At 43.6% G+C, this 16,401-nt stretch overlaps 1 protein-coding gene across 1 annotated transcript in view; it reads left to right on the top strand.

Moving 5' to 3' along the window:
• Positions 1 to 16,401, top strand: part of ctnnd2a (catenin (cadherin-associated protein), delta 2a) — a 396,841-nt gene that overhangs the window by 296,815 nt on the left and 83,625 nt on the right. The window contains exon 15 of the mRNA XM_042298940.1: positions 13,807 to 13,996. Within this exon, the coding sequence (XP_042154874.1) occupies positions 13,807 to 13,996 (190 nt within the window). The remainder of the gene's footprint in view (positions 1 to 13,806; positions 13,997 to 16,401) is intronic.

The following is a 16,401-nucleotide window of genomic DNA, read 5'->3' as shown; positions in this document are numbered from 1 at the left end:
TGTAATGGAATTTTTTTACTTTTCGTCTGGCCTGCGCATCGTGAATTTGGATGTGTGAACTAAAGGCGAGAACAAAAAGGAGGTATTTGGACATAAATGATGGACATTATCGAACAAAACAAACATTTATTGTGGAACTGGGATTCCTGGGAGTGCATTCCGATGAAGATCATCAAAGGTAAGTGAATATTTATAATGCTATTTCTGACTTCTGTTGACTCCACAACATGGTGGATATCTGTATGGCTTGTTTTGGTCTCTGAGCACTGTACTCAGATTATAGCATGGTGTGCTTTTTCGGTAAAGCTTTTTTGAAATCTGACACAGCAGTTGCATTTAGGAGAAGTTTATCTAAAGTTCCATGCATAACACTTGTATCTTTTGTCAATGTTTATTATGAGTATTTCTGTAAATTGATATGGCTCTCTGCAAAATCACCGGATGTTTTGGAAGCAAAACATTACTGAACGTAGCGCGCCAATGTAAACTGAGATTTTTGGATATAAATATGAACTTTATCGAACAAAACATACATGTATTGTGTCACATGAAGCCCTATGAGTGTCATCTGATGAAGATCATCAAAGGTTAGTGATTAATTTTATCTATATTTCTGCTTTTTGTGACTCCTCTCTTTGGCTGGAAAAATGGTTGTGTTTTTCTGTGACTAGGTACTGACCTAACATAATCAGATTGTGTGCTTTCGTCGTAAAGCCTTTTTGAAATCGGACACTGTGGTGGGATTACCAACAATTCTATCTTGAAAATGGTGTAAAATACTTGTATGTTTGAGGAATTTTAATTATGAGATTTCTGTTGTTTTGAATTTGGCGCCCTGCACTTTCATTGGCTGTTCCCGTTAACGGGATCTCAGCAGTAAGAAGTTTAAGGCTTCTAAGACAGGCTAGCCAAGGAGAGATCCTGAAAGACTATTTTACATCAGGCTATATCAACATCTGGGGACCTTAATCCAAGCTTTTGTGTGTGTGTGTGTGTTTGTCTGTGAACGTTCATGCGTGTTTATCTCTGATGGGAGGGGCCAGATATACTTGGTCCCAGCCCATCTGTGACTAGTGATTAGCCTTGTGAATGGGCATTAAGAAGCCTATCAGCTAATCCGATGGAGCGGGTACCCCTGCCTAAATTGGCCGCCCTTTGGGCTGGCAGGCAGTATGTGACAGAGCCAGATTAGACTCTATTGTAAAGGCCTTCAAACCACTGAGGGGAGAAATGAAGCCTCTTGAAATAGCATTTAAAACTTGAGGACTTGTGTTAACTCCCAGTGCTAATGCCTAGGCTTTAGCTCAGTGGGCTAACATGGTCTTGAGTGTCACTGATGAACTGTGTTCGATACCCAGTCAATCACATTTTTCTTACACAGTGAAGCGGTGTTTAAACTGTAATTCAGGAGTAATAATTTATTTTTCTCCCTTTCCGTGGAGAGAGCTTGTTCAGAGATAAACACACACAGACACACACACACGAACAGACACACATACACGAACAGACACACATACACGAACACACACACAGGCACACAGACACACATGCACGAGCACACACACAGGCACACAGACACACTGACACGAAAACAAAGGCACAAATACAGACAGAGGCTTCTTTTGTAGCATTATTTTGTTCAGAGATAAGGGAAGTGAGAGGAAGCGTGACCCTCATGTCCAGTTTGACCTCTGACTCCTCCCTCACAGCAACAACGCTCATCTCTCGGACAGACAGTCTCAACGGAGACAGAGGACACAGAGGGACAAAAACAATGTTTGTGTGCGAATACCCATACTAGCATCCTAAATAGTAGGCTGTTTTAATATGCAAAGAATAGTATGTGACATTTCAAAAATCAAGTATGCTTTAAATGCCCGGATGTCATGCCTGTTTTGGCTTCTTATGTAGTATGAATGGACTGTAAAGTTTTGCATTCAAAATGGATGAAAGGAGAGCTTTGAGATTTGATAGCTCTCTGAAAGTAAACAAAAACAAAGGAAAGATGGCAAAGAAGACGAGCAAAGAATCTCCTGCAGTGTTCAAATGTAACGAGTATTTTCTTGGCCTCAAAATGATCACGGTTATATAATCGTATATCTTTGAAAATATAGTTATTTGCAGCCTGCCGTGCCTTTACTTTAGCTAAATACGATAACTAATGTTAGCTACGAGCTATAGTAGGATACCCGATAAACTTGATGTTGTTGAGCGACAACTTTATATTTAACTTAGATAGCTAGTTAAATATGCGAAGCATGATATTCATGATATTCTACATACGTTTTACTAAACATTGTTCTTTTTTTTGCGTAGTTTGAAACTTATTTTGCACACAATGTTGCTGCTACCGTCTCTTATGACCGACAATGACTTCTGGACAGCTTTTTCTTTTAATGGATCCCGACGAGAAGGATATACTGCTTTCCCGGCAACAGGCCCAAATCCCTGTCATTTGCGTGATGAAAAGATGCATGAAAAGGGGGCGCAGGTTGGGATGCCTTCTGAGAATCCGTGGGCGAGCGAGTAAACTCCCACTGCCATCTGTTCTACTGGCTAACATGCAATCATTGTAAAATAAAATTGGATGACCTACAATTACAATTATCCTCCCAACGGGACATTAAAAACTGTAATATCTTATGTTTCACCGAGTCGTGACTGAACGACGACGCAGATAATATAGAACTAGCGGGATTTTCCATGCACCGGCAGAACAGAGAACAGTCTGGTAAGACGAGGGGTGGGGGGTGTGTGTCTATTTATCAATAACAGATGGTGCGTAATGTCTAATATTAAAGAAGACTTGAGGTTTAGCTCGCCTGAGGTAGAATACCTTATGATAAGATGCACCTATATTATTCGTAGCCATCTATTTACCACCACAGACCGATACTGGCACTAAGACCGCACTCATCCAACTCTATAAGGCCATAAGCAAACAAGAAAATGCTCACCCAGAAGTGGCGCTCCTAGATGCAAGGGGTTTTAATGCAGGCAAACTTTTACCACATTTTTACCAGCATGTCACATGTACACCCAGAGGGGAAAAAAACACTCACTGTCTCTCTACCCCTCTCTCTCTCTCTCTCTCTCTCTCTCTCTCTCTCTACCCCTCTCGCTATCTCTCCTACCCCCCCTCTCTCTCTCTACCCCTCTCTCTCTCTACCCCTCTCTCTATCTCTCTCTTGACCTCTCACTGTCTCTCTACCCCCTCTCTCTCTCTCTCTCTCTCTTTCTCTCTCTCTCTCTTTCTCTCTCTCTCGCTCTCTCTCTCTATCTCTCTCTCGCTCTTTCACTGTCTCTCTACCCCTCTCTCTCTCTCTCTACACCTCTCTCTATCTCTCTCTTGTCCTCTCACAGTCTCTCTCTCTCTCTCTCTCTCTCTCTCTCTCTCACCCTCTCACTGTCTCTCTACCCCTCTCTCTCTCTCTCTCTCTCTACCCCTCTCTCTATCTCTCTCTTGCCCTCTCACAGTCTCTCTACCCCTCTCTCTCTCTCTCTCTCTCTACCCCTCTCTCTATCTCTCTCTTGCCCTCTCACAGTCTCTCTACCCCTCTCTCTCTCTCAGGTCAGGAAGTTCAGCTCATTTTGTGGGCAGTGAGCACATAGCCTGTCTTCTCTTGAGAGCCATGTCTGCCTATGGCGGCCTTTCTCAATAGCAAGGTTATGATCACTGAGTCTGTGCATAGTCAAAGCTTTCCTTAAGTTTGTGTCAGTCACAGTGGTCATGTATTCTGCCACTGTGTCCTCTCTGTTTAGGGCCAAATAGCATTCTAGTTTGCTCTGTTTTTTTGTTAATTCTTTCCAATGTGTCAAGTAATTATCTTTTTGTTTTCTCATGATTTGGTTGGGTCTAATTGTGCTGTTGTCCTGGGGCTCTGTGGGGTGTGTTTGTGTTTGTGAACAGAGCCCCAGGACCAGCTTGCTTAGGGGACTCTTCTCCAGGTTCATCTCTCTGTAGGTGATGGCTTTGTTATGGAAGGTTTGGGAATTGCTTCCTTTTAGGTGGTTGTAGAATTTAACGTCTCTTTTCTGGATTTTAATAATTAGTGGGTATCGGCCTAATTCTGCTCTGCATGCATTATTTGGTGTTCTACGTTGTACACGGAGGATATTTTTGCAGAATTCTGCATGCAGAGTCTCAATTTGGTGTTTTTCCCATTTTGTGAAGTTTTGGTTGGTGAGCTGACCCCAAAGCTCACAACCATAAAGGGCAAAGGGCCGTACTGACCGTAGTGAATCACACGCCCTCTCACTGTGTCTCTACCCCTCTCTCTCTCTCTCTCTCTCTCTCTCTCTCTCTCTCTCTCTCTCTCTCTCTCTCTCTCTCTCTCTCTCTCTCTCTCTCTCGCTCTCGCTCTCTCTCTCTCTCTCGCCCTCTCACTGTCTCTCTACCCCCCCCTCTCTCTCTCTCTCTCGCTCTCACCCTCTCACTGTCTCTCTACCCCTCTCTCTCTTTCTCTCTCTCTCTCTCACCCTCTCACGGTCCCTCTACCCCTCTCTCTCTCTTTCCCTCTCTCGTCCTCTCACTCTCTCTCTCTCGCCCTCTCACTGTCTCTCTACCCCCTCTCTCGCTCTCTCTCACTCCTCTCTCTATCTCTCTCTCACTCCCCTCTCTCTCTCTCACTCCCCTCTCTCTCTCTCGCTCTCTCTCTCTACCTCTCTCTCTCTTTCCCTCTCTCGCCCTCTCACTGTCTCTAACCCTCTCTCTCTCTCGTTCTCTCTCTCTCTCTCTCTCACACTGCTCTCTCTCTCTCTACCCCTCTATCTCTCTCTCTTTCTCTCTCCTCTATCTCTCTCTCTTTCCCTCTCTCGCCCTCTCACTGTCTCTCTCTCTCACTACTGTCTCTCTCTCTACCCCTCTATCTCTCTCTCTCTACCCCTCTCTCTCTCTTTCCCTCTCTCGCCCTCTCTCTCTCTCTCTCTCGCCCTCTCACTGTCTCTCTACCCCTCTCTCTTTCTCTCACTTCTCTCTCTCTCTACCCCTCTATCTCTCTCTCTACCCCTCTCTCTCTTTCCCTCTCGCTCCTCTCTCAAACTCTAATTCAAATTCAAATTCAAGCTGCTTTATTGGCATGAAAAACATTGTGTCAATATTGCCAAAGCAACAATGTATACAATATACAATATTGTTTCAAAATTATAAATGATAGCAAATAATAATATAAAATATAAAATATCTCTCTCTCTTTCCCTCTCTCACTCCTCTCTCACTTTCTCTCTCTTGCCCTCTCTCTCTCTCTACCCCTCTCCTGCCCTCTCACTGTCTCTCTACCCCTCTCTCTCTTTCCCTCTCCTGCACACTCACTGTCTCTCTACCCCTCTCTCTCTCGCTCCTCTCTCCTTCTCTCTTTCCCTCTCTCGCCCTCTCACTGTCTCTCTACCCCTCTATCTCTCTCTCTACCCCTCTCTCGCTCCTCTCTCTCCCGCTCTCTCACTCTCTCTCTCGCTCTCTCTCTCTCCCTCTCTGTCTCTCTCCCTCTCCCTCTCTCTCTCTGTCTCTCTCTTGCTCTCTCTCTCTCTCGCTCTCTCTTTCCCTCTCTCGCCCTCTCACTCTCTCTCTCTCGCCCTCTCACTGTCTCTCTACCCCTCTCTCTCTCTCTCTCTTTCCCTCTCACTCCTCTCTCTCTCTCTCTCTCTTTCCCTCTCTCGCCCTCTCACTGTCTCTCTACCCCTCTTTCGTTCTCTCACTCCTCTCTCTCTCTACTCCTCTATCTCTCTCTCTACCTCTCTCTCTCTTTCCCTCTCTCACCCTCTCACTGTCTCTCTACCCCTCTCTCTTTCTCTCACTCCTCTCTCTCTCTCTCTCTCTACCCCTCTATCTTGCTCTCTCTTTCTCTCTCTCACTCCTCTCTCTCTCTCTCGCTCTCTCTCTCTCTACCCCTCTCTCTCTCTTTCCCTCTCCCGCCCTCTCACTGTCTCTCTACCCCTCTATCTCTCTCCCTTTCCCTCTCTCGCCCTCTCACTGTCTCTCTACCCCTCTATCTCTCTCTCTCTCTACCCCTCTCCTGCCCTCTCACTGTCTCTCTACCCCTCTCTCTCTCTCCCTCTCCTGCACTCTCACTGTCTCTCTACCCCTCTCTCTCTCGCTCCTCTCTCTTTCTCTCTTTCCCTCTCTTCTCTTGCCCTCTCACTGTCTCTCTCACCCTCTCTATCTCTCTACCCCCTTTCCCTCTCTCACCCTCTCACTGTCTCTCTACCCCTCTATCTCTCTTTCTCTACCACTCTCTCGCCCTCTCACTCTTCTCTCTACCCCTCTCTCGCTCTCTCTGTCTCTCTCTCTCTCTCTCTCTCTTCTCTCTCTCTCTCTCTCTCTTCTCTCTCTCTCTCTCTCTCTCTCTCTCTCTCTCTCTCTCTCTCTCTCTCTCTCTCTCTCTCTCTCTCTCTCTCTCTCTTCCTGGCTAACTCTGAAGCAGTGTTATGCATGGCCAGTCTCTGTGACTCAGGGAGAATTTACTGCTTTAATTTACTGTCTGAGTCTAGGCTGGTGATAGCAGTTCTGCTCACATAGGATATACAAGAGGCATCCAGATATGGGCTACACTATACCCCAGCCCAAGACCCAGTCTCATCCCTGCCCATTTAAATATCTAAAACACAGGCCTAGAGTATACCCCACCAGAGACTGTGGAGGAAATATGATACTTTATATCCAGTGGTTAGTGTTGTGGTCTATGTGAGGTTTAATGTCAGGGAATATGAGACTGGTGAATCAGACCGGACAGAGATCCTATGGTTGATAAAACATAACCACTTCAGACCCATCGTCTTAACGTATTTGTGAAATGATTTATTTATGAAGTCATGCAATCATCTCTCTCTTTCCTAAAAACTGTCCTCCAACTCTTACAATCCTAGTCCTTAGGGAAACACACACACTAACCACAAGCCAGTGGTCACATGATTGGGTCCCCATGGAAACCTTGTGCCTAGTGATGCGTTTCAGATCTATGTTCTTGTTTCTACGGTCGACAGGAGTGTGTGTGTGTGTGTGTGTGTGTGTGTGTGCGCGCACAGGAGATTTGAACTTGGCCAAAGTCACAGTGATGGACGGGTTGTCCTTCCTCTAGTCTAGATCAATGAAGAGTCTACCACGAGTCTATCTATCTCTCTCTCCACCTCTCCATCTCTCTCTCTCTCCATCTCCCTCTCTCTCTTAATTCAATTCAAGGGTTTAATTGGCATGGGAAACAAATGTTAGATAATAAACTAATGTTAAATAAACAATAAAAATGAACAGTAAACATTGTACTCACAGAAGTTCCAAAAGAATAAAGATATTCTCCCTCTCTCTCTCTCTCTATCTCGCTCCATCTCTCTCTCTCTCTCTCTCTCTCTCTCTCTCTTTCTCTCTCTCTCTCTCTCTCTCTCTCTATTGTAACGTGTTAATAGCATGTCTATGTGGCCTAGTCAACCACTGGTGCTCATCAGGCCTGGTAATCATTATTGCAATCAGAGACTGAGAGAGATTAGAGAGGTTGATGGTACTTGTACTTTGTTGCTGATGAGTCTGAGAAGGAAAACACAGACACTTTTTAAAATAAGGAAGAGCAGCTAATTAATTTTGTTTTCAACGTAACATATTTTTATGGGGCCACAGTTGTTCAATGATTTACCTAATATCTCTGGTGTGTGAAATAGGCACAGGGGGGGGGGTAGCCTACTTTATGATTGTAAAATATATATCTTCTTGGGGAACATGATTGGAGAAGATGAATTTGCCTAAATTATATACCCAAATCTAACTGCCTGTAGCTCAGGCCATGAAGCAAGGATATGCATATTATTGGTACCATTTGAAAGGAAGCACTTTGAAGTTTTTGGAAATGTGAATTGAATGTAGGAGAATATAACACAATAGATCTGGTAGAAGAAAATACAAAGAAAAAACTGGTCTTTGTCTACCACCATCTTTGAAATGCAAGAGAAAGGTCATAGTTATAGCCATCACTGTGGTTGTAATTCCGATAGTGTCCACAAGTTGGCAGCAGTGTATGTACAAAGTTTCAGATGGATAACTTGAAAAATTAGTGAAAAACAAGACTTTTCGAGTTAAGTCCCCATGTACATTTGGGCAAATCGTGAATGAGACATTCTCATTCATATTCCATTTTTCTGCAAGAATATCGTTGAATCTGTGTACTTGGACTTTGATTTCGCTTTCCAAGTATTCGTAGCCATATTATAAGTTCAACATTTGCAAAACAACCAGTTTTCATAAGTGCATATTCTTATACATTGTGTCCAAAAGGAAAAGGCATGATGTCGCAAAAGGTTAGCGCCTACATTTTGTGACCGAGACGGGGTTTCCGGACACTCCCGTAATGCCCAGCTCATTGGCTATCTAGCTAGCTTTGTTTGACCCTGATTGGTGCTTATTTGACAAAGATACAGTCCTTCAAGTGATGGCGGCCTGCGTCATCGGCGTGCCATGAAGGCGTCGCTCTCTAACCAAATATGGTGTCCTATAGGATATACTACACCCCTAATGAAATAGTGAAGTCTTGTTACCTTCTAGGATCCCTGAGGAATACATACGAATGTGATTTGACTCGTTCAAACAACGTTTAGGGTGAGATTTTCACAGATTCCTTTCTTTGCAAATTGAATGAGTGGAAATACAAAATCGATCATGCGTGCTATATGAGCCTTTTTAGGATATGAAAAAGGATTTTATCTAACAAAACGACATTTCATGTTATCTCTGGGACCCTTTGGATGATAAATCAGAGCAATATTTCAGAATGTAAGTGCACATTTCACCTTAACCTCTTGCGTCGACCTGAGACTCAGACGTCCCATCTAGGCATCTGAAAATGCAAATGCGCTACGCCAAATGCTAATAGCACTCGTTAAAACTCAAACGTTCATCAAAACACACATGCAGGGCACTGAATTAAAGCTACACTCGTTGTGAATCTAGCCAACAAGTCAGATTATTAAAATGCTTTTCGGCGAAAGCATGAGAAGCATGAGAAGCTATGATCTGATAGCATGCAACACCCCGAAATACCTGAAGGCGACGTAAACAAAAGAATTAGGGTAGCCGGCGCTACACAAATAGCAGAAATAAAATATAAAACTTTCATTACCTTGGACGAGCTTCTTTGTTGGCACTCCTATATGTCCCATAAACATCACTATTGGGTATTTTTTTCGATTAAATTGGTCCATATATACCCAAAATATCCATCTATGGAAACTGTGTGATTCAGAAAAACACACCGTTTCAAAACCCTACGTCATTTTTTAAAATTAAAAAAGTTGACGATAAACTTTCACAAAACACTTCGAAATACTTTTGTAATCCAACTTTAGGTATTAGTAAACGTTAATAATCTATCAAATTGATCACGAGGCGATGTGTATTCAATAGCTCCACACTTTCAAATCATCTTCCAAAATCTCTCTTCCAAAACTTCCTGTCGGAGACCGGATGGAAAGTGGTCTCTCTTCCTCGTTTGACCAAGAAACAACGAGAAGGCAATTGACAAGAGTGGTGACATCGTGTGGAAGCTGTAGGACTTGCAATCTCTTGCCCCATTTAATTTCGTGCCCCTTGAACAATACATGCAAGTGGCGCATGGATATTTTTTTCAGTTTTCAGTGATCAGTTTTTCTTGCGCTTTTCGATGAAACAGACGCTCTGTTATAGTCACAGTGGTGATTTAACCAGTTTTAGAAATGTGAGAGTGTTTTCTATCCACACATACTAATCATATGCATATACTATATTCCTGGCATGAGTAGCAGGACGCCGAAATGTTGCGCGATTTTTAACAGAATGTTCGAAAAAGTAGAGGGTCGACTAAGATTTATCAAACCTATCACGTTGAAAAAAGTGTTTTGTTGTTAGGAGTTCTCCTCAAACAATAGCATGGCATTTTCTCGCAGTAACAGCTACTGTAAATTGGACAGTGCAGTTATATTAACAAGAATTTAAGCTTTCAGCCAATATAAGACACTTGTATTTACCAACATTTGATGTTTCTCTAAAATCTGCGATCTTGACATAACGCGCTGCATAATTAACAACTGTCCCGTTAACGGAACGCCTATAGCTAATTACGGCAGTGTAAACCTGTGTTCTGATAGCTAAGCTAGGTTGCAAGGTTGAATACACTGAATTGCCACAAGGCTGCCGGCTAGAGCACTATGGGTGCTATCTAAATTGGCTTCCCACCTCACCACCATAAACCAAGGGCTGGTGGTCTTTAGGGTCCTTTAATGAACAACTGGAGGATGTGGTTCTACAAGGAATAGAAAAAAGGACATACAGTTGAAGTCGGAAAGTTTACATACACCTTAGCCAAATACATTTAAACTCAGTTTTTCACAATTCCTGACTTTTAATCCAAGTAAAAATGACCTGTCTTAGGTCAGTTAGGATCACCACTTTATTTTAAGAATGTGAAATGTCAGAATAATAGTAGAGAGAATGATTTATTTCCGTTTTTATTTCCGTTTTTATTTCTTTCATCACATTCCCAGTGGGTCAGAAGTTTACATACACTCCATTAGTATTTGGTAGCATTGCCTTTAAAATTGTTTAACTTGGGTCAAATGTTTCGGGTAGCCTTCCACAAGCTTCCCACAATAAGTTGGGTGAATTTTGTCCCATTCCTCCTGACAGAGCTGGTGCAACTGAGTCAGGTTTGTAGGCCTCCTTGCGCACACACACTTTTTTTAGATCTGCCCACAAATTTTCTATAGGATTGAGGTCAGAGCTTTGTGATGGCCACTACAATACCTTGACTTTGTCGTTAAGCGATTTTGCCACAACTTTGGAAGTATGCTTGGGGTCATTGGGGCCTTTTTTCCTCCAAACATAACTATGGTCATTATGGCCAAACAGTTCTATTTTTGTTTCATCAGACAAGAGGACATTTCTCCAAAAAGTACGATCTTTGTCCCCATGTGCAGTTGCAAACCGTAGTCTGGCTTTTTTATGGCGGTTTTGGAGCAGTGGCTTCTTCCTTGATGAGTGGCCTTTTAGGTTATGTTGACATAGGTCTCGGTTTACTGTGGATATAGATACTTTTGTACTCGTTTCCTCCAGTATCATCACAAGGTCCTTTGCTGCTGTTCTGGGATTGATTTGCACTTTTCGCACCAAAGTACGTTCATCTCTAGGAGGCAGAACGCCTCTCCTTCCTGAGCGATATGACGGCTGCGTGGTCCCATGGTGTTTATACTTGCGTACTATTGTTTGTACAGATGAATGTGGCACCTTCAGGCGTTTGGAAATTGCTCTCAAGGATGAACCAGACTTGTGGAGGTCTACAATTTTTTTCTGAGGTCTTTGCTGATTTCTTTTGATTTTCCCATGATGTCAAGCAAAGAGGCACTGAGTTTGAAGGTACGCCTTGAAATACATGCGCAGGTACACCTCCAATTGACTCAAATGATATCAATTACCCTACCAGAAGCTTCTAAAGCCATTACATAATTTTCTGGAATTTTCCCAGTTGTTTAAAGGCACAATCAACTTAGTGTATGTAAACTTCTGACCCACTGAAATTGTGATTATTAGTTATTATTAAATTATAAGTGAAATAATCTGTCTAAACAATTTGGGGGAAAATGACTTGCACAAAGTAGATGTCCTAACCGACTTGCCAAAACTATAGTTTGTTAACAAGAAATTTGTGGAGTGGTTGAAAAACGAGTTTTACTGACTCCAACCTAAGTGTATGTAAACTTCCGACTTCAACTCTATTGTAGGGCACAATAATACGCAATTATGACTACAAGAGGCATAATCAGCTTAGTTTACTACAGTATGCTGGGTAAGTGTAATGAAATAAGGCTTGTGAATACAGTACTGACTGCTTAAATGGTATGCAGTATGTAATGTTACTATTACATCTAACTAGAAGGATAATGCAGTATAGTAGAACACTTATTACAATTGCACAATACAGCTTTAGTCTATACACTGCTGCACAATACAGCTTTAGTCTATACACTGCTACACAATACAGCTTTAGTTTATACACTGCTACACAATACAGCTTTAGTCTATACACTGCTACACAATGCAGCTTTAGTCTATACACTGCTGCACAATACAGCTTTAGTCTATACACTGCTACACAATACAGCTTTAGTCTATACACTGCTGCACAATACAGCTTTCGTCTATACACTGCTACACAATACAGCTTTAGTCTATACACTGCTGCACAATACAGCTTTAGTCTATACACTGCTGCACAATACAGCTTTAGTCTATACACTGCTGCACAATACAGTTCCAGTATGCTAACATTGGCGGTAAACTATAAAGTGGCCCGCAAGGACATGTGACCGCTGAAAGCTGTTATAAACTGTGTATTGACCATGAAAATGGCGGACAGTGATAAGCATTCAACTGGACAGAATAGATCTGATTGGAGAAGATGAATTAAACAATGTCTCTCCTCTCCTCTGCTGCTGTGCCAGAGTTTGGCCTCTGCACCCCCCCTCTCTTTATCTCTCTATCTCGCTCTCTTTATCTCTCTCTTTATCTGTCTGTCTGTCTGTCTGTCTGTCTTTCGGTCTGTCGGTCTGGTCTGTCTGTCTGTGAGATGGTTAGCCAGACCCGGAGGGAGCACTAATTAGCATGTTTGGAATGTTAATGAGGGGTGCGTGTCACCGTCCACCAATAGGATGCCAGCCCTCCTCTCACCCGTCAGAGAGAAGACATCTGTTCCACCATCTGACTGCAGCCTACCTCCCGCAGGCTAAGAGTGTTGTTGTTAGTATGTGTGTGTGTGTGCTTATATGTAGGGTGAGTTGAGTCAGTGTGTGTATTTGGAGGGAGTGGACAGAGAGATAGAGAGGCCTAAGGTCCTGACAAAATGTCAAACAATTAGAGAGTGTCATTTCCCCAAAATTCAAACCGTTATTCAAAGTTTCACCTCTCTTGTGAGAATAGGCTACCCATCCTGTTGGGGTAGGACGCAGAGAGCTGTGGTTTGGCAACACACTACATTGCTGCCTGCTATGAGGGACAGTGTCTGACAGACCAATCAACATGTCCAACCTGCCATTGTTATTGTTCATTGTATGGTTATTTTGACCCTTGATTATTGTGGTTACTGATTGTCCCGTTGACAATCTTGATTATTATAATTCTTATGTTAATTACATCATAGTTGATCGATGTGGTCCTCTGGCCTGTCCCACAGCCTAATAGATACATCATAGCTGAGGGGAGACAGGAGCCACCAATCCTTTGTTATTCTATTCCTTTGTAAGACTTACCAACAGATGTGAATGGTCCTCAAACTGTTTTTAAACCAGCTTAATGTTCATTCAGTCTTGATGGAAACTAAACCTCAGTCAAGACGCTGTTGATTGTGTAATTGAGTGTTCTTTGTACACAGAGCAGTGCTTTCATGTTAAATTGGCCATAAAAACCCTTATTTCTCTCTTGTCGCATCCGCTTTCTGCCTTCCTTCCTCCTCTCAGGAAAGCTGTGTAAACTACACATTTTTAATTCAGTGAAATAAATCTCCTGTCTTTGTGTTGGGTTCCAATCTTAATTAGTGACACAAGTGTCTCTCCAATTTAAGCTGCTCGACCCACATACCGTCACAGAGAGAGAGAGGGAGCCAGGGAGGGCTTCAAGTTTAAAACTGGGTTGTTTGCATGGAAAGAGACAGAATAACAATGGCTGCATCGTATGATTAACTGTTGCTAAGAGACAGATGTCAGATGGTTCTGAGCATGTACGTTTAATGATGGCTGTTCCTCCTCAAAGACAGTATGTTCTTTATCTGTATTTTAACCTAGCTGTATGTGTGTGTGTGTCCTCAGGTGTGTTGTGGAACCTGTCATCGTGTGACGCCCTGAAGATGCCAATCATCCAGGATGCGTTGGCCGTTCTGACCAATAGCGTCATCATCCCCCACTCTTCCTCCTGGGACTCCTCCCACAATCTCCATGACGACCGCAAGCAACACACACACACCTCCCAGGTGCTCCGCAATGCCACCGGCTGCCTCAGGTGAGTCACACACATGCAGACACACACATAGTAACGGCACTGACTGCCTCGGTGAGTGCACCTGTCCTTGTGCCTTCACACACCTCGTTTTGCGTGAGGAACATATTCCAGTTGGAGTGCCTTGTGGTTTGTTGCCGCTGACGTATTTTTCTGTGTGTTGGAGTTTAAACCAGCACCACGCACACACCCCTGTCTCCCCTCCATCTCCCTCTAACCTTATGAGAAACCATACAGTATGGTTGAAATGGACTCATTATTTCTGTGTTAATGGTATGGATTCATTAATACACTGCAGTGTATGTAATAGAGGAGAATGATTCATGTCATCATGTTTAATGACATTTCGACGCAGTGTGAAAACTTCGCAGCGGGTGTGTGTGTGTGCTGTGTGGTACTGGTATGATTAAGGCATATGTTTCTGATCCAAGGGTCTATAGAAATACAAAGCACAGCCTCACTTAAGACTTTCTCTCTCTCTCTCTCTCTCTCTCTCTCTCTCTCTCTCTCTCTCTCTCTCTCTCTCTCTCTCTCTCTCTCTCTCTCTCTCTCTCTCTCTCCTTATCTCTCTCTCTCCTTCTTGTGCTCTCACTCTGGGAGGTATCCATAGCAACAGTTGCAGGCCAAAACTTGGGGGTTGTGCATGTGCTGTGCGTGTGCGCATATGTGTGTGTGTGTCCTTCATTGTGTGTGAGAAACTCCGGAGGTAGTGGCTCTACAACATACTGTGTGTGTTTCCTTCATTGTGTGTGAGAAACTCCGGAGGTAGTGGCTCTACAACATACTGTGTGGATCTCTTGTACATCAAATCCCGTTGTGGGTTGGTTCATACATGAAATCCTAAAATAATTTATCTACATTATTTAGACGGTAAACGAGCTCGCATTCATGTAAATTCGTACACATGGCCCCTGACAAATATGTCCATAAGTGATATGAAATGGAGTGTGTGAGAGATGGAGTAGAGATACAGATATTGCTGTTCCTGCTGTCTGTGCTAGCGCCTCTGGGGGAATCACTGTAGCTGCCGCCATGGCAGACGTATTACAGAGAGCTGAGCTGTACGCGTGTGTGTATTCCTCTCTCTCATTCACACACACACACACACACACACACACACACACACACACACACACACACACACACACACACACACACACACACACACACACAAAATGGGATTCAGGCACCTTAAAGAAGAACAAATCAGATTATGGCCTCTTCAGACACATTGAACCATGTTCCCCCGACACACTTACCCACTCACACACACACTCTCTCTCTCTGTCACACACACACACAGACATTCTGGCAGAAATGCTTTTGTCACGGCAAATCGGAGGGCATTCTACAGACGACCTAAAATCTATCTTCACAAGAAAGACATTCTGATGGCTCTGAGCGGTTCATCTGTGTCATCAGGTATTTGTCAGTGTTCCCACCTCTCTCTCACAGAGTGTTCCGGGCTCTTTGTGTACACAGCTTTACAGACATCTCCATTCCTCCAACAAGAGTCAGAGGTCTGAGATTGTAATCATTGTTCTAAACGTTAGCATCGTGTTCTGTAGCTTCTCACAGTGTTCTTAGACCTCAGTGTTCCCAGTAATAAGCCTATCTCCTGAGAACTCACACTGATTTCTCAGCCTGAACATTATTGGTGTTCCATTGCGGCCTCTGGGCTTTAGTAGTTTGATAAGTAGGACACAATGATAGGATTGGGGACCAGGGGTGTATGTCAGGGGGGCTAGACAGGGGTTGGGGTGGGGAGTAGCAGGGGGACAGAAAGGGCGTGTTGATAAATGATGCTGTCACGGTATTGGCCGGGGGACACAAATGAGCTTTCTCTAATATATAAATATGAGAGAGAGAGGGGGTTTCATATATAGGGAGAGAGCGAGAGAGAGCGCGAGAGAGAGAGGGTTTCTCTGAACTGGTCTTGGTTGTTGGAATCTATCTATTTTGGGGTTAGAATGACATGGGGCCACTCTGTTTGGTCTGTGTCTTCAGTTCAATTCCAGACCCTTTCACCTGCTACACTATAGGTGTTTGTGGTGTATGTGTTGTGGTGGTGAAACTGAATCAATCTCTGGAATCATAGCTGACATTGAAGAGATGGAGATGGGAATGGGAATGAAGTGTTGGCGAGGCATCGCGTGTGTTTGTGTGTGTGAGAAAGAGAGAGGCCCTCTAAATGCAAATATGAGACGAGTCATCTAATGAAGGTGATGGGTCCATATGCCCTTTAATAGGCAGATGTACCCAAGAGCTACCCACCTCCCTCCTCTCCCACTCTCTCTCCATTACTCTCTCTCTCTTTCCCATCCCTCTCTCTTCTCTCTCTTCCCCTCCCTTCCCTTTCCTCCCCCTCTTTCTCCTCTCCCCTCCTTCCCCTTTCTCCTCCCCCTCTT

This window comes from Oncorhynchus tshawytscha, linkage group LG16 (genome assembly GCF_018296145.1).
Source record: "Oncorhynchus tshawytscha isolate Ot180627B linkage group LG16, Otsh_v2.0, whole genome shotgun sequence".
NCBI classification, from domain to species: domain Eukaryota; kingdom Metazoa; phylum Chordata; class Actinopteri; order Salmoniformes; family Salmonidae; genus Oncorhynchus; species Oncorhynchus tshawytscha.
This window is presented reverse-complemented; position numbering and strand designations above follow the sequence as displayed.